Source organism: Callospermophilus lateralis, chromosome 3 (genome assembly GCF_048772815.1).
Source record: "Callospermophilus lateralis isolate mCalLat2 chromosome 3, mCalLat2.hap1, whole genome shotgun sequence".
NCBI classification, from domain to species: Eukaryota; Metazoa; Chordata; class Mammalia; order Rodentia; family Sciuridae; genus Callospermophilus; species Callospermophilus lateralis.
The window spans coordinates 33,634,111-33,660,828 of NC_135307.1; the positions used below are offsets into that span (position 1 = coordinate 33,634,111).

The following is a 26,718-nucleotide window of genomic DNA, read 5'->3' on the forward strand; positions in this document are numbered from 1 at the left end:
TGACGCACTTCGAGTCCAGTGGGGTTGGTGGGAGAGATGAGGGGATTGAGACGGTGGTAGCGGTTGTGTGAAGATGGAGGTAGGAATCCGGGCGCTAAGAAGGCTGGCGAGAGAAGCGTGGTCGACTGGGTTGAAGCAGAGGCGGGAAGCCGGGCGGAGAGGCGGCTGACGGGAGCGGAAAGCGGGGTTTGGAGAGTGTTGTCAGAATGTCGGGGTCAGAATCCGTCGCTTCAAGCTAACTTCCTGCATCCCCTAACTTATCCCCGCGGATCTCTTTTGGTTTCCAGTTTCCCGGAGGAAATGACAATTACCTGACGATCACAGGGCCCTCACACCCCTTCCTGTCAGGGGCCGAGGTGAGCAAGAGCTGCTGACACTTGCGGGGGGTAGGGGGCACACTGAGGCAGCGGAGGGGGGTGGGGTGGTGGGGAGGAGAGCGCGAAGGCCAGGGACTGGGGATTCGGAACCAGAGACTGCGATTGTGTTTTGAGGAAGTGGTAGAGGCAGTGGTAGCTGCTTCTAGAGCCTATGAGGATTCTAGGAGGGAAAGAAGACCTGCGGAAGGCCTGGGAAACTGCTGGCATCAGCAAACCAGGTTGTTGAAAACAGAGAACATTTAAGGAGGAGGGTAATTATGAGAAGACTGAGGGAAATTGGGAAGAAATAACTACAGCAATCTTGAGGGATGACAAGGAATTTTTTTTTTCAGTAGCTAAAGAAATTGGGTTCAGAGAAGTAGTTTGCCTAACAGGGATTAACCTTGAACATGTGTTCATTCTTGAACTCTGTTGAAGGGATCATATTGTTCCTCTCAATTTTCTACTCGTCAAAGTAGTTCTATTACTTACATGATGTCAGCTTGTTTTGCTAATGACAACAGGAAAGGAAAATAGCTGCCAATGGACACGAAAGGAGTTGAACAGAGCATGTGTTTGTTTGCAAGTGACAACTTTGGGAAGATTACTTTACCTTCATGTCACAGTTTTCCAGCTGTCAGATGGCTATAATAATGGTTTCTTATGATGTTGTGAAGTAGAAGTAAAGGCTATGGTAAGGCTCTAAAGTGTTTCTGGAAAAGGTTTGGTTGAAATATTGTCATACTGTAATATGTGTCACTTGTTTAAGCAAAGCAGGAGTGAAACGTGAATGAGATAAAAATTTCCCAGTCTGAGAATATGCAGAATCTTGAATCTTCTACCATCTTTTGAGGATTATAATATTTTTTCAAAAGCATTGTGAACCATTTGCATTGCTCCTTTGTTTCAAGAATTCTCAATTGATGTTAAATGGGCTTATCCTCTAATAAATTCTAACATTTTCAAAGGTGAGAATTAGATGACAATGGGTATATATTATACACAAACACACACACACATACACACACATATATGTGAAAGAAACAAGAAGTAGATTAGCCACTCCAAGAGTTAAATTTTATTTATGAAAATCAAGAAGACTGTGCGCTGGGTGCCATGGTGCATGCCTGTAATCTCAGTGGCTCCGGAGACTGAAGCAGGAGGTTAACAAGTTCAAAGCCAGCCTCAGCAACTGTGAGGCATTAAGCAACTTCAGTAAGACCCTGTGTCTAAATAAAATACAAAACAGGGCTGGGGATGTGTCTCAGTGGTTGAGTGCCCAAGTTCAATCCCTGATACCAAAAAAAGAAAAAGAAAAGAAACACTAGGTAAAAATAAAAATAATGATACCTGTTGTGGAGAGGATATTTTTTAGAGTGACAGAAATGTTCTGCATCTTTGATCTTTATAACAGGTATGTTTGGCTGTTTACATACGTAGAAATTCACTGAGATAATCATTTACAATTTATGTATCTTACAATAGTTATATCTCAATGAAATAAGTAATAATTTTAAAAGAGCAGGTGTTAGTGAAGAAGGTTTAGCATTTGTTATAGCATGTTTAATATACGAAAGTTTTCTGATCGGAAGGAAATTTAGTCTTTGTTTAATTAGTTTGGCTCTTAAATAATGATTTGTGCTGTGAGCACTGGGGGAGATAAGTTCTAAAGAAGCTAGCCTTTGTGGTGCACACCTGTAAACCTAGCAACCCTGGAGGATGAGGCAGGAGGATCTCAAATTTGAGGCTAGCCTGGACAATTTTAGTGAGTCCCTGCCAAAATAAAAAGTAAAAAGGGCTAGGGGTATAGTTCAGTGGTAGAGCACCCCAGGATTCAATTCCAGTAAGGGGGAGCAGGGGGAGTCATAAAGATACCCATCCTTGGGGCTGGGGTTGTAGCTTGGTAGTAGAGCACTTGCCTCGGATAAGTGAGGCCCTGGGTTCCATCTGCAGCACCACATAAAAATAAGTAAATAAAGATATTGTCCATCTACAACTAAAAAAATATTTTTTTAAAAAAAAGATACCCATCCTTAATTAAGAAAGGAATTTATAATGTTGTGAGGCATGGTGGTACATGCCTTAATTCCAGGTACGTGGGAGGCTGAAACAGGAATATTGCAAGTTCAAAGCCAGCCTTAACAATTTAGTAAGACTGTCTCAAAATTTAAAGGGGGGTGGAGCTGGGAGTGTGGTTTATTGGTTGAATGCCCATGGTGTTCAATCTCTGGTACCAAAAAGGGAAAAAAGAAAACGTGGTGGTGTGGGGAGAAGGGTTATTTATAATGTTTTAAAAAGTTAATTATTTTAGGCTGAATTGGTGGAATTTTCACTATTGTATTAGGGTTTTCTTTTTTTTTTTTTTTTTTGATATTTTGTTGTTGTTTTGTGTGTATGTGTGTGTGTGTGTGTGTGTGTGTGTGAGTGAGACAGGCAGGGAGAGAAAGAGGGTTTTTTTTGGGGGGGTGCAGTTTTCAGGGGACCCAACCCATTGGCTCTTTACTCCTGAACTATATCCCCAGTTCTCTTTATTTTACTTTTTTTTTTTTTTTTTTTTTTTTTTTTTTTAGTTTTAGGTGAACACATTATTTTATTTTTATGTGGTGCTGAGAATTGAACCCAGTGCCTCACACATGCTAGGCAAACACACTACCACTTGAGCAACATCCCCAGCCCCTATTTTACTTTTTTAAAATTTTGAGACAGGGTATTGCTTAGTTGTTGGGGCTGGCCTCAAACTTTTAATCCTCCTGCCTCAGTTCCCAAGTCTGGGATTACAGGCATGTACTACCACACTGTGCTCTATCAAATTTTAAGAGAAATTTTTTTGTGGGGTGGGAGGTGCTAGGGATTGAACCAATGGGTGCTTTACCACTGAACTACATGCCCTATCCTTTTTTTTTTTTTTTTTTTTTTTTTAATTTTGAGATAGGATCTCGCCAAGTTGTTGAGAGTCTCCCTCAATTATTGAGGCTGACCTTGAACTTGAAATCCTTCTGCATCAGTCTCCTGAGTCACCAGGATTACAGTTGTGTGCCACCAGGCCTGGCAAAAGAACAATTATTTTAATAACCTGGTGTACTAGTATAGTGTTGAATAAATAGCATTTAGATTAAAAGTTCTCTAAAGTGAATTAAAAAGAAAAAAAGCTATTTAGAGAAGTAATGTCAAGGCTGAGGTTGTAGCTCAAGAGTCTTTGCCTTCCGCATGAGAGACGCTGGGTTTGATTCTCAGCACCATATAAGAATAAATAAAGGTATTGTGTTCGTCTACAACTAAAAAATTTTTTTTAAATATTTTTTTAAGCTGTTGATGGACCTTTATTTCATTCATTTACTTATACATGGTGCTGAGAATTTAACCCAGTGCCTCATGCTAGGTAAATGTGTTCTATCACTGAGCCACAATCCCAGCCCTAAGGAAAAAAAAAAAGTTTTTTTTTTTTTTTTTTAAGTAGTAATGCATACCTGGAGGTAAAACTCAATCGTAGAGCTTGTGCTTTGCATTTGGGAGGCTTCAATGTGGGAGAATTCAAAACCCCAGCCTTAAAATAAAAATAAAAATTTTAAAAATATAATAAGAAGGAAATGATGGAGTCTGGGGTTGTGGCTCAGCAGCAGAGTGTTTGCCTAGCATGTGTGAGGCACTGGGTTTGATTCTCAGTACCACATTAATATAAATAAATATAATAAAGGAGGAAATGATGAATTGTGGGTTTTGGTATGGGGTAATGCAAATAGGAAGGGAATTGGTATTTTTCAACTTTTGTTCATTATCTAGACATTCTTCCTTATAATCTGTAATTCTAAAACTGACCCCTTCCCAGAAAGATACAGTAATTTAACAGACGAAAGAAAAGCTGCATCATGTTCCTATTTTCTCCTTAAGTCCCCATTCAATTTATTTTCACTTTAATATTTGCTACAGTTCTAACTTGGTTTTATTATTACTAGTGAAAAGTTACAAAATAGATCCATTAAAATGGATATTCATTGTGGATTTTACCCCTAATTTTACAGATGTTACAGTAAAAGACTTGTAAACCCTGGGCTGGGATTGTTGCTCAGTGGTAGAGCACTTGTCTCATATGTGTGAGGCACTGGGTTCAATTCTCAGCACAATATATAAAAAATGAATAAAATAAAGGTCTATCAACAACTAAAAAAATGTAAAAAAAATTTTTGTAAACTCTTATGTTTTGTATAACATAAAGTTACCCTTCTGTGTTCTTGATAATTGCTGTTGTCTTACTATTTATAATTAATGGGAAAAAATAAAAGTAAACAACAACAAAAAGCCACAATAAAAGCCAGAGATATTAAATAAAAAGCTGTTTTTCATATGCCAAGGGGTGGTGCTTAGAAAGAATGCCTTGTTGATCTGAAACAATGCAGTCTTTCCATGTCTGGTGTAGTCCATGAAATCAGGCCTGATGGTTTATGAGTCGTAGTAGTCACTTATAGAACACTAGTTCCTTGTTTTGAATATGAATCTTGATTCTTTTGGAGTTTTTCATTAACAAACAGTATCATTTTTCCTATCTTGGCAGAGAAGCTTTTTTATTTGTTGTGATAAGCAGAAAAGGATAGGCATCTTTTGCTTTACCAAAGAAATCTGTATCTTAACAAAATAAAAATGAATATTCAGTTATTAATCTAGTACAGTAAATGTTTCCCTTGATTCTTTTCCCTGTCCTTCTTAAATTAAGTTTTTTTGTTAGTTTGCCTGAGAATAGGATAAAAAAAAAACTTGTTCCTTCCTGAAAAATGCTCACATGAATCTAAACTGAAATTTCAGGAAAAAAATCTTTAAGAACTTTCCTACAATAACAGAAATTATGAGTTGTATACTGAGAAAAACTGAGTTCCTTGGGAAAATTTTAGTTTTTTCCATCAAGAACTGCCTGCTTAGCCTGGGGCAGTGGTGTATGCCTGTAATCCCAGCTGAGGCAGGAGGATCACTAGTTCAGGGTCAGCTTCAGGAACATAATAAGACCCTGTCTCAAAATAAAGAATAAAAAGGGCTGGGAATGTAGGTCAGTGGTAAAGCACCCCTGGGTTCAGTCCCCAGTACCAAAAAACAACAAACATACTTGCTCCTAAATACTGTATACTAGTCATATTATATCCCACACAAATACAAATGTTTATCAAAGTAAAATAATGAGGAGGAAATGTAGAAACAAAGCCTGAAAACAATTTTTTTGTCTTCTTAAAAACTTTTATTCTTTTTGCCAATATATCTTAGAGAGGTTGAATATTTCACAGGCATACTTTTTTTCTTACTAATTTCTACTAACTGGATGTATTCTTCCAGCTATGTCTTTATTAAAACACAAACTGATAATAGTGAGGCCCTTTCTGTGTCTAGAGGAACCTTATGGAGTTCCTTAAAAAATTTTTATTGATAGGGCTGAGGATATATAGCTCAATGAGAGAGCACTTGCAGGCAAGTTTCTATAATTCTAGATACCTATGTTAATTGATTGGGGCAGGTGGCAAATTAGCTATTAGAATATTATCATTAAAAACTGGTTGGGGGGCTGGGGATATGGCTCAAGCGGTAGCGCTTGCCTGGCATGCGCGGGGCGCTGGGTTCAATCCTCAGCCCACATAAAAATAAAATAAAGATGTTGTGTCTACCGAAAACTAAAAAATAAATATTAAAAAAAAAACCAAACAGGTTAGGGGCTGGGATTGTGGCTCAGCGGTAGAATGCTTGCCTAGCATGTGTGAGGCACTGGGTTTGATTCTCAGCACTGCATATAAATAAATATGATAAAGGCCCATTGACAACTAAAGAATATATTTTTTAAAAAAAGGTTGGTTTTGGGCTGGGGGTGTTAGCTCAGTGGCAGAGCACTTGCCTAGCATGTGTGAGGCACTGGGTCCGATCTCCACACCACATAAAAACATAAATAAAGGCATGCTGTCCATCTGCAACTATATAAAAAGTAATTTTAAAAAAATGGTTATTGTTAAGCAGTTGTATGTATCTGGCAATGTGATAAGCTTTATGCACTAAATCCCATTTTTTCCTCAGCCATATGAGGTGATTACCATTATAATCCCTGCTTTATAGATGAGGAAAACCTGTTCAAGGTTATACAGTAAGTGGCAGAGCTGTACTTGAACCCAGGTGTTTCTGACACTAGTCTTTTGCTGTTACTTATAATGCTTTACTGCTACATATCTTCCATTATGGTTTTTGGTGTCAAAAAAGAATCATGGCAGTTATATCTGAGATTAGACGTTGCTTTTAGCTCTGTGTGGGTTGGTCCTATTCAGAATAGAAAGAGTGAATTATTAGTCTAGTAGGTCCAAGAGGAAGGGATTGGGTCTTTAGCCAGTAGAAGTTCTTTTTTTTTTTTTTTTCGTTCCATCTCTTTCAGAAAGTTTTGATCAGAACTGCTAAAAGAACTAGTTTGCCTTTTGGCTTTGGCAGACTCTTTCTCTTCAGTGTTATCCATCCATATCTTGGCATTGTTGGGTTTTCCCCAAAATCCTGTATAAATAGGAATCTTATTTTTTTTTTAACATTATAATTTCTAGCTGAAGATGTAACTCTGGTAGAGGGCTTGCCTAGATGTGCAAGGCCCTATGTTCAGTCCCCATGCTGAGAAGAAATTATAATTTCTAAAATGGAGGAGAGGTAGATTTTATGTGCAGCTCTTTTAGAGGAGGATAAGTTTCCCATGACAGTATCAGGATTTGCATCAAAGGAACCTAACAACAAAGATAATTGGTAAGTCAACAATAATTTCTGTGGTTTGACAGTTAAGTGTAATAATTATGAAATTATAATCTATTGAATATTTTGAGAAATTTTAAGTAACACAGTTAAACAGGTTATATATAAAGGCTGGTTCCTAATTAGGACTGAAAAAATTATTCATTAGAACAATAGACAATAATTTAGGACAACCAAGATGGTTAAGGTTAATAAGAGATAAAAGAATTAGAAATTGTGGGCTGGGGGCTAGGGATATAGCTCAGTTGGTAGAGTGCTTGCCTCTCATGCACAAGGCCCTGAGTTAAATCCCCAGCACCACCAAAAAAAAATTGAAAATTGTGATTGATGTTGGCAGGCTTGTGACTTATGTGTGTCATATGATCAAAGCCATGAGAAAGAGGAATGGTATTTGTAAAATTAAACTAGAATAAAAATATTATCACAAGCTGAAAAGATATACTAAAAATCTCTAGTACCTTGCCATTCTTTTTTTTTTTTTTTTTTTTTAACGTAGCAATTTGGAGTTTTTCCTCTTTCTACTAATTCTTTTTCCCTTTTTCCCCCTACAGACATTCCATACACCAAGCTTGGGTGATGAGGAATTTGAAATCCCACCTATCTCCTTGGATTCTGATCCCTCACTGGCTGTCTCAGATGTGGTTGGCCACTTTGATGACCTGGCAGACCCTTCCTCCTCACAGGATGGCAGTTTTTCAGCCCAGTATGGGGTCCAGACATTGGACATGCCTGTGGGCATGACCCATGGCTTGATGGAGCAGGGCGGGGGGCTCCTGAGTGGGGGCTTGACCATGGTAAGGGGCATCATTAGGCTCACTTAAATTCATGGGCATAGTGTTAGGGAAGACAAAAGTTACTCTTTATTTTCTACAATAGTTGGGTATTACTTGGTTTTTTCTTGTTGCTAAAGGTTCACCAACGAAGACTTAATATCACCTGAATAAAAGAGATTTACTATCTGGGTCAGTTTTACTTGAAAAATGATTTTAGATTATAAAATGTCTGATATCAGCCTTTAAAATGATATGTTATGATATTTAGGCGGGTGGGGGGAACAAAAATAATGGGTTTTTTTTCTCCTTTTTACTGTGGCCTTCACATCCTAGAATTAAAATGTATGGTAGTTGGCACATTGACAGATTTATTTAAAAATTATTTGAATTTAATATAGTGTTAATTGTGGATTTTTATGTGCTGTAAGTTAAATTGTTGAGTTTCCAGCACATATCCAGTAGCCTGTCTACAGTTCTATATTTGTTGTCAAACAGCTCTTAATATTGGTCTTATCTACTATAATTTCCTGTGCTTTGCAGCTTTAAATGCCATTATTTTTTCTGGACTTGGTGGCACATGCCTGTAATCCCAGTGTCTTGGGAGGCTGAGGCAGGAGGATCACAGGTTCCAGGCTGGCCTCAGCAACTTAGTGAGATCCAAGTTAACAAGAAAGACCCTGTCTCATAAATTTTTTAAATGGCTGAGGATGTAACTATTGGTATAACACCCCTGGGTTCAATCCCCAGTTCCAAAAAACAAATTTTTAAAAAAGTTTTTCTTGTTCGTATGTGTTGTCTCTGTCACAGTTTACTGAGTAAATATTTGCTTTTTAAGGTAACATGTTCAAGATTAAAACTTCCCTGATTATTTTTAGTTATTTTAGAATAGGCCTTTGAATGCAAAGAAGTGGATTTGCTAATCTCTGTACATTTTTTAAATGCTTAATATGTTTTTTAGGTAGATAGATTATTTGATGTTTTGTAGAGTTTAAATTATGATACAGTCTGGGTAAGCAAAGTATAAGCTGTCCTGCATTCAGCGGGGAAGTGGTGCTTTTTTATATTTAGTGTTTAATTAGTCCTTTTGCTTCTCTCAGGACTTGGACCATTCTATAGGAACTCAGTATAGTGCCAACCCACCTGTTACAATTGATGTACCAATGACAGACATGACCTCTGGCTTGATGGGGCATAGCCAGTTGACCACCATTGATCAGTCAGAACTGAGTTCTCAACTGGGTTTGAGCTTAGGGGGTGGCACCATCTTGCCACCTGCCCAGTCACCTGAGGATCGTCTTTCAACCACCCCTTCACCTACAAGTTCACTTCATGAGGATGGTGTTGAGGATTTCCGGAGGGTGAGGCATTCCCTGCCAAAATTAATTAACATGATGTTCTAGGACAAAACTCTTAGCATAAATTATAGTTCCTAATCAACTCTTTGCTCCTACCCCACCATCTCCTGTTTCCTTCTGGGTTGTGGGGTCCCACCTCTCAACTTCCAGTCTCTCAATCCCTATTCTTATTGGTCTTCATATATTTTACTCATAACTTTTAAACCTATTGCTTTTACTTTTAGCATAAATTTCATGCATGTGGCTATTTCCCCCATATAAAAATCACTTTTTTTATAGTTCTCAAAACAATAGTACTTGATCTCTTCCATCTTATAATTCTCTCTCTTTTCTCTCCTACAGCAACTTCCCAGTCAGAAGACAGTGGTAGTGGAAGCAGGGAAAAAGCAAAAGGCCCCAAAGAAGAGAAAAAAGAAAGATCCTAATGAACCTCAGAAACCAGTTTCAGCATATGCTTTATTCTTTCGTGATACACAAGCTGCCATCAAGGGACAGAATCCTAATGCCACCTTTGGAGAGGTTTCAAAAATTGTGGCTTCCATGTGGGACAGTCTTGGAGAGGAACAAAAACAGGTAAGGAAAAAAGAAATGTGGATAGTGAATGCTCCAGAAGTTTTTAAGATTAAAAAAAGGTTTTGTTCCAACTTTTTTTTCTTCTTTTTTTGTGGGAGAAAAAGTCTTACTAAGTTGCTGAGCCTGGCCTGTAACTTGTAATCCTTCTGCCTCGGCCTCTTGAGTCACTGGGTTTATAGGCATGTCTTATATTTTCAACTTTCTTCCTTATCTGTCAGCTTTTTGTTAATGGCATTCACATATCATCCTATGAGAAGTTCGAGCTTTTTACACTGAATTCAGAAAACCCCATTATATCTAAATACATTATGTATGTATTTTGTGGTGCTGAGGGTGAAACCCAGAAATTTGCACATTAAGCCACATTCTACCACTGAGCTACGTCCCTAACACATAAAGGCTATTTTAAAATTATCAATAACAGGGCTGGGGTTGTGGCTCAATGGTAGAGAGCTTGCCTAGCATGTGTGAGGCACTGAGTTCGATTCTCAGCACCACATATAAATAAATGAATAAAATAAAGGTCCATCAACAACTAAAAAATTAAAAAGAAATTCTCAGTAAAAAATTGCATCAAAATGTCTAAAAATATACCATAAATATTTTTGGTATAAATATTTGGCAGGCCATAACTTGAGCCTATTGCTTTGCCTTCATTACATGTAGATTTAGAATTATGTAACCATCGATTTGGGTTTTATTTTTTATCTGCAGGGTTTGCCGTTAATGCCCCTCTACGGAACACTCATTTGTACCTCAAAAATGCAAATTTTCTTCTCATTACTCTTAACTCCTTTTGATGTACTTAAAGGTTGATTTCCCTTTTCATCAAATGGTACTGTTTCTTAGTGGGTTCTGTTTTGTTTTTTTTCCTTTTTACCAGGGATTGAACTCAGGGGCACTTGGCTACTAAGTCACATCCCCAGCCGTATTTTGTATTCTACTTAGAGACAGGGTCTCACTGAGTTTGCTTAGTGCCTCGCTTTTTGCTGAGGCTGACTTTGAACTTGTGATCCTCCTGCCCCTGCCTCATCGTCCCCAGCTGCTGGGATTACAGGAATTCGCCACCACAGCTGGAAGTGGGTTTTTTAAATTTTTTAAATTTGTTCTTTTTAGATATATATGACAGTATATCTAAAAGTATTTTGACATTATACATATCAGGAGTATAACTAATTCTAATTAGGATCCCATTCTTTTTTTTTTTTTTTTTTTTTATTTTTTTAGTATTTGGCGGACACAACATCTTTGTCTGTATGTGGTGCTGAGGATCGAACCCGGGCCGCACGCATGCCAGGCGAGCGTGCTACCGCTTGAGCCACATCCCCAGCCCCAGGATCCCATTCTTAATGGTTGAACATGATGTGTAGTTATACTGGTTATGTATTCATATATAAACAGAGGAACATTATGTTCAATTCATTCTTCTTAGTGTTTTAGATTGGAAAATACCTTGCCTTGTGAACCTTTAAATTATTATTCTGAATTTCCCCCAGATTAAGCACTTTTATCTAACCTTTGGAGTCATGCTACTGCTGATATGCACCAGATTTACAGATGTACCATCCTTCCCACACAGTTTTCTTTTGCACCTGGTAGTAGAATCTGCATATCATCTTTCCCACCTTGAAGTATCTGAATGCCTACACCAATAAATTTTATAAGACACACACAGAGAAGAAATATATTGCATATAGGCTGGGAATGGTGACACATACATGTAGTTTGAGGCAGGAGAATTGCAAGTTTGTACCCTAACCAACTTAGCAAGACCCTGTCTCAAAACAGAATTTTTTTTTTTTTTTTGGTAGTGGGGATTGAGCTCAGGGGTTCTTTACCACTGAACTACATCCCCAGCCCTTTTTATTTTTTGAGATAGAGACTCTCTAAATTGCTTAGGGCCTCACTGAGTTGTTGAGATTGGCCTCAAACTTGCAGTCCTCCTGTTTCAGCCTCCTGAGTCACTAGGATTACACGTGTGTGCCACTGCACCTGGCTCAAAATAGAAAATTTTTAAATAGGTCTGGGATATATATCTCAGTGATAAAGCACTGCTGGTAAACTGTCTTTCCATACCTGTAAAATAGCCACCATTCCTCCCCCCACCCCACCTCTCTTTATTTTTTTGGTATCGGAGATTGAACCCAGGGACATTTATCCACTGAGTCAGATCCCCAGCCCTTTTAAATTTTTTTTACGTAGTCACTAAGTTGCTGAGGCTTTTTTTTTCGGTGGGGAGCAGAAGGGTACTGGGAATTGAACTCGGGGCACTTGGCCACTGAGCCACATCCCCAGTCCTATTTTGTATTTTATTTAGAGACAGGGTCTCACTTAGTTGCTTAGTGCCTGGCTGTCGCTGGGGCTGGCTTTGAACTCGGGATCCTCCTGCCTCAGCTTTCCGAGTCCCTGGAATTACAGGTGTGCAACAATCGCACTTGGCTTGAGGCTGTTTTTAACATGTGATCCTCCTGCCTCTGCTTCTCCTTCCTGAGTTGCTGGGTTTACAGGCATGCACCATCACACCCATTCCCCCTACCCGTCTTTACTGAGAGTAGAGACTCATAAAACTTTTAAATGGTACTATTGAGACACAAATCTAGATTGTTTTAACTCAAAATCATATGTGCTTTCCATTAATAATTTCTCTCATAATTCCTCGTGTATCTATTAACTCTGTGATATTTAGATATTTAATGTTTCTAAGCTTTTATTTTTTTTTTCCAATTTTTGATATTAGGCTATTTCTTAAAAAGTTGCATGTTGATCTTAACTGTAAAAGTTTGTATTTAGAATCTCATTAATCTCCCTAAAAATAAAATGAATGGTGTACATCCTTAACTCAGGATTTTTTTTTTGTAAGACCCTGTCTCTTCAAAAAGAAAATTGATACTATATAAGATACAACAATTGAAAGTGACTTCCCCTAGACTCATGTCTTATAGCAAAGCAAGTCTTATTAATACTTGAAACAAAAAGCTGAATTTATTGCAGATAATTTCTATCAGTTATCTGCTGCTGCTGAACGAATTACCACAAATTTAATGTCTTAAGACAGCAGCCATTTATTATTTCATATGGTTGGGGGGATTGATTGGTTTTTCTGTTGCTGTATTCACAGGCTTTTTATTTTGAGACAGTGTCTTGCTGAGTTGCCCAACTTGTCCTCCACCCTCAGTCTCCATGGGATTATAGGCATGTGCCATTGTACCTGGCTAATCACTGATTGTAATCAGATGGTAGCTGAGGGCTGGGGATGTAGCTTAGCCTACATGAGGCCCCGAGTTCAAACTGTAGTACTAGGCATGGAGCAGGAAAGCTAGTATGGATGCCCAGGACTATTTTGTCCATAACTGGCAGTTGGTACTACCTATTGGCTATGATGTTGGTTCTTCTTCAAATAGGTTAGACTAGTTTATTTACAGTATGGCAGACCAAAGAATAACATTCCAAGAATGGGAAAATAGGTGCCTCACAAGTCTCTTAAATCTCAGTGTCACTTCAATTACATTGTGATGATCAAACAAGTCACAAGAGCTGGTCCAGATTCAAAAAAGGAGAAATATGCTTTAGTTTTTTGTTTTTTAATACCCAGGGGCTCTCAACCACTGAGCCATGTCCCCAGTATTTTTTGTTTTGTCTTGCTGATTTCCTTAGGGCCTCACTAAGTTGCTGAGGCTAGCTTTGAACTTGTGACCCTCCTGCCTCAGTCTCCAGAGTCACTGGCATTACAATCATGCACCACCATGCCTGGCTATGCCTTAGCTTTTTTTTTTTTTTTTTTTTTTTAATGTTTATCTAGTTATAGGTGAACAACACAGTACCTTTTTTATTTTTATGTGGTGCTGAGGATTGAACCCAGTGCCTCACACATACGAGGCAAGAACTTTACTACTGAGCAACAGCCTTAGCCTCTTTGCCTTAGCTTTTGATAAGACAAAGGCAGTGCAGATTGGGAAGAATTCTGTGACTATCTTGCCAAGCAATTTACCACATGGACAGACTCAGTCTAAGCAGAATACTACTGATCTTAGTTTGGGGGCCAGAGTGAGTTTTTTTGTTGCTGTTACAGAAGTGAGAATGCATTGATTTTCACTTTAGAGGTTATTCTGGCGAGACTCTTATTGATGCTTGACTTTCAGAGGCATGCTCAATGGAGTGAGTCTGTCTTGGGGGCTGTCTTTTGGGCTCTCAGAGTTGGGATCAGAGCGAGATGCATTGTCATTCACTATATTCACTGATGAATAATACAGAATTGTCAGTCATTTTTAAGAGGGGGAATTTTTTTTTTTTTTTTGAGAGAGAGAGAGAGAGAGAGAGAGAGAATTTTAATATTTATTTTTTAGTTTTCGGTGGACACAATATCTTTGTTTGCATATGGTGCTGAGGATTGAACCCAGGCCGCACGCATGCCAGGCGAGCGCGCTACCACTTGAGCCACATCTCCAGCCCAAGAGTGTGGGAATTTTATAAACAGTTTGTCTCTTGCAGGTGTATAAGAGGAAAACTGAAGCTGCCAAAAAAGAGTATCTAAAGGCTCTGGCTGCATATAAAGACAACCAAGAGTGTCAGGTAAGAGGGTTAGAATAAATGAACATCTAAACCAATAAGTTTTGTTTATTCATTTGTTTCTAGCTGTTAGTGGTTATAAGTAAATAACAACACTAAGTAGTATTAAAAGCTTTAAAAATATTTAATAGCTTTCCCATTATTTCACATTTAGAAACCTTGACAGTCTTTGAGTTTATTTCTAGCACTTAAGTTAGCAAAGGGAGGACTCAGAGCTGCTCCTTTAAAAACTGTATCTTTTCTTGAAAAGTAATTAGAATGGATGTCCTGCAGTGAAGAGCAAATCTCTCAATTACTTTCCCCTCCTTTTTCTGCTTTGGTCTTCTTTTAGGCCACTGTAGAAACAGTGGAATTGGATCCAGTGCCACCATCACAGACTCCTTCACCGCCACCTGTGGCCACTGTTGACCCAGCATCTCCAGCACCAGCCTCAACAGAGTCCCCTGCCCTGTCGCCTTGCATCGTTGTTAACTCCACTCTTTCATCCTATGTGGCAAACCAGGCATCTTCTGGGGCTGGGGGTCAGCCCAATATCACGAAGTTGATTATTACCAAACAGATGTTGCCCTCTTCTATTACCATGTCTCAAGGAGGGATGGTTACTGTTATCCCAGCCACAGTGGTGACCTCCCGGGGGCTTCAATTAGGTCAAACTAGTACAGCTACCATCCAGCCCAGCCAGCAAGCCCAGATTGTTACTCGGTCAGTGTTGCAGGCAGCAGCAGCAGCTGCTGCTTCTATGCAACTGCCTCCGCCTCGACTACAGCCCCCTCCTTTACAACAGATGCCTCAACCCCCAACTCAGCAGCAAGTCACCATTCTGCAGCAGCCTCCTCCACTTCAGGCCATGCAACAGCCTCCACCTCAGAAAGTTCGAATCAATTTACAACAACAGCCACCTCCTCTGCAAAGCAAGATTGTGCCTCCACCCACTCTGAAAATGCAGACTACCTTAGTCCCACCAGCTGTGGAAAGCAGTCCTGAGCGACCTATGAACAGCAGTCCTGAAGCCCATACAGTAGAGGCAACCTCCCCTGAGACCATCTGTGAGATGATTACAGATGTAGTTCCTGAGGTAAGCCTGTTTTTAATTGTTTCCTTTAGACCAATGGAAATGTGTAAGAGCATTTTCAAAAGTAGGAGTTGCTGCTAGCATTTAATGCCTGGCAACCTGGAGTAGGAAACAATCTGTAGACTTGCAGACTGTCATGTGTAACTTACTATCATGTATAATAACAATCAACAAAATAAAATTAAAAAGAAAAAAGAAACATCCTTCAGACAGATGACAATTCTCTGTAGCAGTGAGTTCTTCCACCCAAAATCTTGTTTTGGGCAAAAAAAACAAAAACATTATCTTTCTGTCCTAGATCACTCCGTAAGTTAAGCAGAGATAACACTGTGGTTTTATGAGAAAGAAATAATTATATAACCTATAGTTCTTATTTAGAGGTGTCTCCCCAAGGAACATAAACTTTGTAGTTATAAGTCCTTACACTTTTACTAGGTCCTTTTTTTTTTTTAATATTATTTTTTAGGGGCTGGGGCTTGGCTCAGAGGTAGAGCGCTTGCCTTGTACTTGTGAGGCACTGGGTTCAATCCTCAGCACCACATAAAAATAAACAAATAAAATAAAGGCATGTTGTCCATCTACAACTACAAAAAAAATTTTTTTTAAAATATATTATTTTTTTAGTTGTAGTTGGACACAATCTCTTTTATTTTTATGTGGTGCTGAGGATCGAACCCAGGGCCTCACACATGCTCTACTGGGCTCTACTGCTGAGCCACAATCCCAGCCCCTCTACTAGGTCTTAATTACTTAGCTTGATGCTTTCATATATAGGGGGTAGGCTGAAAATATAACTCAGTGAGAATGCTTGCCTTGCAAGAGCAAGGCTTAGGTTCCATAAAGTCTCAAAGAGGGCTAGGGATATAGTTCAGTAGTAGAGCACTTACCTAACATGTGAGGCCCTGGGTTTTTAGTTCCTAGCACCAGCACCCAAAAAAAAGATGGGGGAGGGGTTGGGTGAAGGTCTGAGACTCTGCTCTGGTTCTACAATTAAATAATCATTTCAAAAAGTAATACTCTATCAACAGGAAACTCTGGATTTCCAAATTTCACTTTTTCTAATAGCAATATATTTTGTCTTAGTCCTCCCCAACTAGTTGAGATTGACTGAACCTGTACTCGCATATTAATTTTGATACTTTCAGAGGAATATCATCTAAGTGTGAATAAATTCAGTGATGAGGCCAGGCTCACCCAAACAGGCGCACACCTGTAATCCCATTGGCTCAGGAGGCTGAGGCAGGAGGATCATGAGTTCAAAGCCAGCCTCAGCAAAAGCAAGCCTCTGAACAATTGAGACCCTGTCTCTAAACAAAATAGGGCTGGGGATATGGTCAAGTGCCTCTAAGTTCAATCCCCAGTACCCAAAAAGAAAAAATCGGTGATGAGTTACATTAACACTAGCATTAGCATATGCCCAGCCTTCCCCTATTGAGGAGAATCTTCATTTCATTCTTTGCAAAGCTCTATAAATGGGGATACCACAAACTCACCTTTTTCTGGAACTTTATCCCTATAAAAAGAACATATTTTACTCATTGGATCCTAGGGATAATTTGACTAGCTAGCTGGCAGGCAAGTAGGAATGTGATTCATCTTGTTGCTCTCTTCTTGTCATAGGTCGAATCTCCTTCTCAGATGGATGTTGAATTGGTGAGTGGGTCTCCTGTGACACTCTCACCCCAGCCTCGCTGTGTAAGGTCTGGTTGTGAGAACCCTCCCGTTGTGAGTAAGGATTGGGACAATGAATACTGCAGCAATGAGTGTGTGGTGAAACACTGCAGGTGAGTTTACAGTTCCTGTGGTGGAAAACATGGTAATATTGAACATATTATCAGCATTATCTTACCTAATGGACAGCAGGCTGCTATATCTGATGAGAGGCTACTAGAAAAGTTCCCTTGCTTTAAAAAGTTTAAACTTAGGACTGATGATGTAACTTGTATTATATTTAACTAGCAAGAGGCCCTAGGTTCAACTCTAGCACCTCAAAAAAGTTGCCATTTGCCACACAGCCAGAGGACATAATTAGCAATTCACACTTTATAATTATCACATTCACCTACATATGTTCATTAAAAAATAGATGATTTAGCTGGGTGCAGTAGCACACACCTATAGAATCCCAGCAACTCAGGAGGCTGAGGCAGGAGGATCACAAGTTACAGCCAGCCTCAACAACTTAGCAAGATTGTCTAAAAATAAAAAATAAGGGCTGGGGATATACCTCAGTTGGTAGAGTGCTTGCCTTGCATGCACAGGCCCTGGGTTCAATTGCCAGCATCACAAAAAAATAAAAATAAAAGATAAAAGGGGGGTACTGGGGTATCATGCTTGCCTAGTATGCATGCATGCTCCTCATAAATGTAAAATAAAGATATTGTGTCCACCTAAAACTAAAAAATAAGTTTAAAAAAAAAAAAGTAAAAAGGGCTGGGGATACGGCTCACTGATTAAGCACCCCTGGATTCAATCCCTAGTACAGGGGGTAGGGAGGTTAAAAAATAAAGATGACACATTAAGCTGGTAAATGATTGTGAATTAAGATTCACAATCCTTATTACATTCCCCTATTTAGGGAATTGGAAAGTAGCATAACAAGGTGCTCAGTGTGAGGGAGTAAACAGTTCTGCTCTCTACCCAAATTTTTTGAGAATTACCTATATCCACAAAACAAGGCATTTGTATATCCTATCTCAAGTCCTTTACAATAGATTAACATTGCCTCTGACTCTGATTTAAAAAGTATACTATCTCACTTTGATACTTGGGAACCTATTTGTTTAAGAATGTTAAAATGAACCTATTATAGGTTGTAATTCTAAGTTTGTGTTATCTTTTTCTCTCTTAGGGATGTATTCTTGGCCTGGGTAGCCTCTAGAAATTCAAACACTGTGGTGTTTGTGAAATAGTCTTTCCTGTTCTACTCCAAGCCAGTGAAGATCTATATGCTGGGAACAACTCCAAGAGTCTGTTTTGAAACTCAAGCTTGGCTTCTGGTAGTGCCTGATCAAGCTTTGATGGTCCTTCATGCTTTATCCCCCTTTCCTTCCTTTAGCAGAGACCAAGTTACAGAGCAGGGCCATGGAGTTTGCTGTATTCTGGAATTGCTCTTTATTTTTAACTATAAGCAAAATATCAGGAAAACAGCAAAGCAAAGGGCAAAAGGAGTATGGATAAGCAAATCATAGGGGTTGTAGGGGTGGTGGTATGGGTGCTTAGAGGAACTCTGATGTAATTGTCATAGAACTTGCCTAAAATATAATTAAAATGATGGGAGAATTATTCAGTCTTGATGCTAGGAGAAAACACCACTGTTTTGCATTCATTTTTAAAAGGTTAAGAGGGATTAGGGGAAAAGCTCAGTGGTAGAGAGGTTCAATCCTCAGCATTCCCCCAAAAAGCAGGGGATGAATAAGAGATAGCATTACTAATATATCATTACACTGCTTTTACAAAGGTTTTCAGCACAGTAGGCACATCGAGCTATAGAGAAAATGGCATCACCCAAGAGTTTATTTTTCTTTACAAATAACTTTTCTGCAGTCAACAGCCTTCCTCATCTGACTTGTTATCAAAACTTGAATATAATAGGGAGACCCCACCCTTAAATTATCATAAGAGGCTTCACCAAAGCCTTTTTTAAAAAGTTCTATTAAATATTAGAACAGCAGTGTTTTCATTTGCATAATGCAGGCCAATTCTCTGTATACTCCTGGCACTTCCTAAGATGAGCTTACTTGATTTTTCTTGGAAATAAACTATAGAATAATAGATGAGCAAAACTACACAATTGTAACAATATGTAAAAGTTTAGAGCATAACAGCCCTAGTGGTGATGCTCTTAAGTAAACTCAAATTTATTTAACTTGAAAAATACTTTCCTAGAGAACCTCCTTATTCAACCATAGTTGGATAAGAATCAGTAATTGCTAATCACCTTGATTCTGTACAGACCTTGTTTTTTAATGATCAACATGTCCGTGCTTTCCATGCAATCAGTTTAAGTTTAAAACCCTTACAATCACCTAATGAGATAGATAACGTTCCTACTTTACTTAGAAGAAATTATACTTGAGAGATGAGTTTGTACAAGAACACACACTGTTAAGTAATAAAGCCAGAATTTCACCTCAAAATCCTAATTATAATACAAACCTTTATTTAAATAAGGGGAAAAGCTATTGTACAAATACAATTCTTTAGGTGTAGCCTACAAAGTCATGGCTCTGGGTGCTTAATCTTGTAAGCAAGTGCTTCTATAAATTCTTAGGTTTAGAGATGATACCATCTGGATACCTTTGCTTGAACCGTGCAACTACGTCTGGGTCTAGTAGGTGGATCCCATCCAGTTGGTTTCCAAGGGTGATCCTGAAACATGTCAAACAGAAATCCTGGAATTAAAGGGCTTTATTATTAAAAGATGCAGATGTTTTATTAAGACTGACTTTTATCCCATCTAATATTTATGTCAATTCATTTTAAAAGACCATAACACCAGAACAGCATATGGTAGCATGACTAGTTAAGTATTGGCACAGATGCTGATGTTAAAACGGGGGATGTGCCGGGCATGGTGGTGCACGCTTGTCATCTCAGCGCTATGGGAGGCTGAGACAGGAGGATCATGAGTTCAAAGCCAGCCTCAGCAGCTGTGAGGCACTAAGCAACTCAATGAGACCCTGTCTCTAAGTAAAATACGAAAAAAAAAGGGCTGGGGACGTGGCTCAATTCCTGAGTTCAATCCCAGGTACCCCCCAAATAAATAAAAGCAGGATGTATATTATCAAAGGGTTACTAACTGATGCCTAGCCAAGCTTGCTTCACAAAGTTGCTGCTGCCAGTGAGTACTCCTTGGGTAAATAAAACACAAACAACATGTTTTTTAAAGGAATAGAAGATATTACTACTGTTGACAGAGTGAATAGATTCTTAGTAGCCACCAGGGGGCAGATTTAATACAGCACATAGAAACAGATTCAAGCACTGAGTGGAGAGAATAGTGCCTTGGGTCCTAGAAACTGTTGGGTTTCTAGTTAGTATTGGAGTACAAGCTTAAGCTACTTAAATCCTTTGAAGCCCATTACGGACTACCAGAATGGATATGAAGCTCACGTTGATTTCTGTCCTTACTTATAAACAGTATGCACCTTGGGGGCTAGCTTGTTCTCCGATCATCTTACCAGTTGGGTTGCACATTGTGTGGTCGTCCAAACAACTCAATCTTGCGAGTGCCAGGGGACAATCTCTCAATCATGCCATAAATTTCATCTGGTTTATGACTAGTGGAACGAACCTAAAAAATAAAGACACCAATAGCTACTTTTTAAGTTACCCAAGATTGTAGTTCTAGCCCTATCATGTTTATGATCCATATGAGAAAAACTTAGGATGAAAATACACCTGACATGAATGATAATATAAATGTGAAAGATGTGGATGCCTCAGGAAGCACATACCTCCGCTACAATCACATCGCAATCCAGACCCTGGTTGAAGCCTTGAGGATTTCCTTTGACACCAACCTGCTCACCACAGAGAAAAGGATTACCTTATGAAATTACATTTTTCAACTTTTTCTCTATAGAGAAAATCAATTCCTCTTATTGAATAGGACCCTACTGCTGCTCACCAAGCAGTGCTCCTTCCCATGGTTCAACCAGTGACCTGTACGGCCAGTCCGAATGATGCGCTGCAGTTGATTTGTCTTCACCCAGATAATTTCATCTACCCGTTCATAACTGTGAGGCATAAGACAACTAAAGTTTTAACCAGACTTTTACAATTTTGAGGACAGTATCTATAAAGGCAAGGAATCAGCTATATTCTGGGGAGCAGGAAAAACATTACCTCACAACATAACAAGTATTAATTTCCCTTAAAGCAACACAATTGCTACTTACCCCCAGAGGTTAAGACATTCTCTGCCCAACTCCATGGCTCTAAAAAGAAATAACGATTAATTACCTGTATGCCCTGATTTTTCTCTCCCTTCAAAATATCTGTTATTAAATCAGAAATTTTTTTGCTGGGCATGGTGCTGCATGCCTATTATCCCACCAACTTGGGATGCTGAGGCAGAAGGACCACAACTTAGCAAGATCCGGTCTTGGAAAATAAATAAAAAGGCTGGGAATGTAACACAATGGTAAAGCATCCTTATTCTGGGAAAAAAAACAAAACAAAAAAAACCCTTTTTTTTCCCCAGTAGATATTCAGTGAACCATTTACATGCAAGATACAGATACCATCTGAGCAACAAGGTGGATCCAAGAATGAAACAGTAAAAGTACTCATAAGACATTACCTTTCTCAAGGTGCAAATTCAGAGTTAAATGATTCATAGTATCATTTGTGTTAGTCTTTAAAAAGTCTAAATCAGTCATATATTTAATAGCAGGGCTAGGAAACCCAGTACTCACCGTACTATATCTGCTCATAACTACATATCTTTGAGCTGTATTACCTGCCTGTGACCCAGAGGAAGAGAAAGCCATCATCCTGCAGTACTGGAATGTTGAGCCTGCGCATTTCATCATCTGTCAGGGTCCCATAGGGCAGCTCCATGTGAATATCCCAGGGTGGGTCAGCCATCACAACTGCAAACTTGCCCAAGATACTGACGTCCAGGTAACGGATATCACAACAGATCCACTGCGTGAGGTGGCATTTGGTCATCTTCCCTTCCTTCACTCTTAAATTCATGGTCCCATCCCTTTTCCATTTGATTTTCTACTCCCTTATATCTATCCCACTTCATTCCCAACCAGCAAGACAAGTTGCTAAATTATGCCCTCTTTCCTACATGTATGACTGTACTATTGAGACAGAAGTCCATTAAGTCAAAATGAGTTTTCTAAGCATGCAAATACCTGAGGTGGAAAGAGTCGATCTGCACTGGAGTCACCTCCAACACTCTGTGTAAGAGCAAGCTCCTGGCTTGGTGTATGGTCCTTGCTGCCAGGACCCTCAGGATCCACGCAAGCATCAATTTCATAGTGAACATATTTACAGGTATCCATGTGGAAACATGTGTTAAGGAAAGAGCAATCACCTAAAGATTCATCAGTGTGTTTATTGATAATTCGCCTGGGGAAGTAAAAAGGGGAAATAATCAAGATGGTACTCCAGAAGTAGAACCACAGTTAAAGTTCCAAGTTGTACCAAATCTTGCTTTAAAAAAAACCAAAAACACTTCCCTAATTTTCTTTAGTTTTAGAGATTCCTCCAAGACTTAAGAGTAGAGGCAGGTGACATGGAAATCCATAATTCACACTAAAGAATAATTATAATTCCTCTCTAAACAAAAACTCAGCTTCCTTCTACTTTATGAAGGAAAACAGGCCAAAAAGGACTTGGCTTGTTATAGAGCAGAATAAAACACTGGTTTAAGACCCTAGGTTCCTATTTCTCCTGTGATCATCCTCCTTTCAGAAACTAATTTTGTGGCTCAAGAGACAAAGAGATGCCTTGCTAAAAAGGGGCACTTAAAAAATTTCCCATCTATTTGGGAGTATATAGTCTATATCCACACCATGCCACTTCTGAAAATAATACCTTAAGAGTCTGGAGGACTTAAACAAACCAGAAATCATAGGACTATTGATAAACCCAAAGACAAGGAATATGTTGAAAAGGAATGACTCCTTGTGGGAAATCCATCCCTCCTCATTCCCTCCCAAGAGACCTGAAATGTAGCTTGCGACAAGGTCGATCAGCATCACTGGCTTTCATGCACTCTTCCTTGGTCCCATAGTCACAAAATTCTTGTACTTGGGCCCGACCTCGTGAACGAAACTTTTCAACAATGGACTGTTCCTTCGCTGTTGTAGTATTTAATAGCTCTAGGATCTCCTGACTGACCTATAACAGAAGCAGCCTTAGTCATAAGAGTCTGTAAGTCAAATCAACTCTTAAAAATTCTATTTGATGTTGATGTCTTAAAGGATAAATAAGCTAATAACCTGGGAAAAGTTGAGCTCTGGGATAAGAGATCTTTCATGGGTTCAGTTCTTCCTCAAACCTGCATTTAGGATACAGTAAAACTACAATGGGGGTGGGCTGGGGTTGTGGCTCAGTGGTAGAGCACTTGCCTAGCATGTGTGAGGCACTGGGTTCGATTCTCAGCACCACATACAAATAAATGAATAAAATAAAGGTCCATCAATATCTTAAAAAAAATTTTTTTTAAATACAAAAAGCTTGATTCCTTCTGCTAAGCATTAAGGTAAACTTGTTTTCCATAGGAAAACAAAAACTCAAACACTTGTACTTATTGAGTACGGAGCCAAGGCATAATGCTAATACTATACTGTTTACTCCTAATCAACTCAACAGTACTAAAAAAGGAGGGTACTGTGGTTATCTACATTTTACAAATAAGAGGACTAAGGCTTAAGAGAAGTTAACTTGTTCAAACTCATACAACTAGAAGTAGTAAACAGATGAGAACTCAAAATTGGTATACTGCTACTTTGCACTGTTTTAATCAATTTCTGTAATTGCTGGTCCAATGAATATCATCCAATATTCATATATTTGGATTCCTTGTCTCTTGATCTAATGATCCAAACAGATGCAATTACAAATTCTCTAAATCAGGGTTTCTTGACTTGGCATTAATGACATTTTGTGCCAAGCAGTTCTTTATTGCAGGGGGTTGTCTACTATGCACTGTAGCATATTTAGCAACATCACTGGCCTCAACCTTCCAGATGCCAGTAGCACACTCTCATTTTGTGATTACAAAAATATCTCCAAATATTGTCAATGTTTTTGGTGGGGGGTGAGGATGGGGTAAAACCATCCTTAGTTGAAAACCACTACTCTCAATCCTCAATTCTGACTGAACCTTTCTGTAGGAGTAAATCCCGCTCATTCAAAGCTATATATAATTCAGAGCATATTGTAATAGTACTTTGATAGACTCCTACCTTTTTGCTCTGTTGTTCCTTAGTAGACTGTTGGTTTAAAAGACTTTCTATCTCCAGATCAACATCTGAGGCAGCATGTTTTCTTGATTTCTTGGCTGACTCCTTGGCTGGTTCTAATGCTGAAGAGGTCAGGCCAGAGGCTAAAGAGCTGGCAAAGGCAGCTACTGTAGCTGAGTCCTGTTCTGCACGCCGCTTCTGCCCTGCAAGAGTCCCTGCTACCTCCCCAGGGCCTTTCTTTTCTGCCACAGCAACCATCATGGCAGACAGCTTGGAATGGTCAGCATAGGTCACAAGAGTGGGATGTGCATCATCTTGTAGGAGACCTCGCTTCACCTCAATCAACTCCTGAGCTGCAAACTTCTGTAGGAGGCTTTCCACACCATCTTGAGTGGCAGGGGCATCTGGCTAGAGAAGGAAGGGAGAAGAGAGCAATTACACACTGACCATGAACAGGAAATAAGTGGTATATTCCAGCTGTATTAAGTCATTACCGTGGAGATGGCAAGACGAATGGATACAGCATCAGTGGGCAATGTTAAGGTGAGATCAGAGAGGTGATGTAACAACTTCTTCTCCAACTCGGGGTCTGTAGCTAATTCAGGAACTGCTGAAGCTGTGCTTGGCTTAGGACCACCAGAGGTGGGTGCAGTAGGCACTGGACTATCACTACGGAAGGTTGGGGACAGTGCTGCCTCTGGATTACGTAGATCTAAGAGTGAAGAAAAGTAAAAATAAAAAAGAATAACTACTGCAGTCCATGAATTCTTCAGGAGTCAAATTTGCTACCATTCCCAGCATACATATCTTTCATTTCATGCAGAAAATTCTCAGACCAGCTTTAGCACTAGATTACCCTTCATACTTGAGCATTCACTACTTTGTCAAAATAATCCTGGATTTTTCTGGAAATCCCCTACACTTTCTCTGTTGAATAAGAACTATTTTCCTAATTCTTTGCCCTTGCTATGCTTCGAGGGAAGTAAATTAGAATTATTAGAAATTGAGTGCTGGGGGGCACTGAACTATATCCCTAGCCCTTTGTATTGTTTGTTTGTTTATTTTTTGTGGTGCTGGGGATTGAACTCAGGGCCTTGTGTATGCAAAGAAAGCACTCTACCAACTGAGCTATATCCACAGCCCCTTCTGTATTTATTTATTTTGAGAAAGGGTCTCACCAGCTTTCCCAGGCTAACCTTAAACTTGCAATCTTTTGACAGCTTCCTGAGTTATTGGGATTACAGGTATGCTCTACTGTACCCAGTTCCACAATCTAATTTTTTTTTTTTCTTTTCTGAAATAAGATCTTGCTATATTGCTTAAGGCCTCACAAAATTGCCCAGGCTAGCCTTTAACTTGTGATCCTCCTACCTAAGCCTGGGATTAGAGGCATGTGCCACCACAACCAGCTCCACAATCTAAATTTTAATAAAAGTCAAAAATACTTTCAACAACATAAACTACTAACAGATTATCTTTTTCAGGCAGGACTTTTAATTTTTTATGGATTTAACTGAATTTGGTAAAATTTAACTCATAGGTTCCAAAAAAATTGGAGCTGAACTACAACACTTTCCTAGAACAGTTACATTTTATAAAAAAATAAGGTTAAAAAAAGTTGTACTCTATTTGAAAAACAAGATGCCACAATTCAGTATCAGCTGCAACTGTCAAGTAATTGATAGAACTTTCTTCACCTTGCTTATGATTCCTTTATGTTCTGCTGAATCTTAGACTGGAACTTTTGCAAACAGAACTAAATTCCTTGTTTTGTTTTGTCAAAGAGGTGCTGTATACATGGAAGGGTCACAGAAGCACTTTGAAGGTCTGGATGAGAAAAGAGTTTCAGAGTAACTGACCTAAGCTAAAAATATATGTAAGAAATGTAAGTGACAATTGCTATTAGCACACTTAACAAAGTATAAACAAAATTCCTTCACTGGACAGAATTACACTGGTGATTATTAGTTTCTTGTAATTCAAAGATCCTACAAGTCTAATAAATTTAAATTTGAATTAAAATATTCCTATGGTAGAAGTACAGTAAAAAGTTAGGACCAAATGCTGACCTTGCCCCCCATCCCACTCCTCTTGGGTTCCTTTTTTTTTTTTTTGGTACTGGGCATTGAACCCAGGGATGGTTAACCACTGAGCCACATCCTCAGCCCAATTTTTTATATTTTATTAAAGACAGAGTCTCACGGAGTTGCTAAGTGCCTCATTAAATTGCTAAGCCTGGCTTTGAACTCGTGCTCCTCCTGCCTCAGCCCCAAACCTTTGTGATTACAGAGCTGCTGGGATTACAGGCATATGCCACCTTGCAGCAAGGATCTTGAACTCATG

General features: G+C 39.0%; 2 protein-coding genes across 2 annotated transcripts in view; one reads left to right on the top strand and one right to left on the bottom strand.

Annotated features, from left to right (window-relative positions):
- Tox4 (TOX high mobility group box family member 4) lies at positions 1-19,908 on the top strand. Its single transcript, XM_076849976.2, has 9 exons — positions 1-79; positions 288-356; positions 7,658-7,900; positions 8,977-9,237; positions 9,577-9,807; positions 14,296-14,376; positions 14,705-15,448; positions 17,066-17,229; positions 18,297-19,908. The coding sequence occupies exons 1-9, from the start codon at positions 74-76 to the stop codon at positions 18,355-18,357; spliced, it is 1,860 nt and encodes a 619-aa protein (XP_076706091.1). The 5' UTR covers positions 1-73; the 3' UTR covers positions 18,358-19,908.
- Mettl3 (methyltransferase 3, N6-adenosine-methyltransferase complex catalytic subunit) overlaps positions 19,587-26,718 on the bottom strand; it is a 14,122-nt gene continuing 6,990 nt past the window's right edge. Inside the window, exons 2-11 of the mRNA XM_076849977.2 lie at positions 24,870-25,087; positions 24,379-24,783; positions 23,133-23,308; positions 22,318-22,534; positions 21,912-22,099; positions 21,349-21,387; positions 21,078-21,186; positions 20,905-20,970; positions 20,629-20,741; positions 19,587-19,816 (exon numbers count right to left, since the gene is read on the bottom strand). Of these exons, the coding sequence (XP_076706092.1) occupies positions 19,705-19,816; positions 20,629-20,741; positions 20,905-20,970; positions 21,078-21,186; positions 21,349-21,387; positions 21,912-22,099; positions 22,318-22,534; positions 23,133-23,308; positions 24,379-24,783; positions 24,870-25,087 (1,643 nt within the window). The 3' untranslated portion in view covers positions 19,587-19,704. The remainder of the gene's footprint in view (positions 19,817-20,628; positions 20,742-20,904; positions 20,971-21,077; positions 21,187-21,348; positions 21,388-21,911; positions 22,100-22,317; positions 22,535-23,132; positions 23,309-24,378; positions 24,784-24,869; positions 25,088-26,718) is intronic.

What these genes read in the sequence shown, in the direction of transcription:
- Tox4 (XM_076849976.2), top strand. An exon ending in GTGTTGAGGATTTCCGGAGG is followed by an intron (nt 9,238 to 9,576) that starts GTGAGGCATTCC and finishes TCTCTCCTACAG; the next exon opens with CAACTTCCCAGTCAGAAGAC. An exon ending in AAGACAACCAAGAGTGTCAG is followed by an intron (nt 14,377 to 14,704) that starts GTAAGAGGGTTA and finishes GTCTTCTTTTAG; the next exon opens with GCCACTGTAGAAACAGTGGA.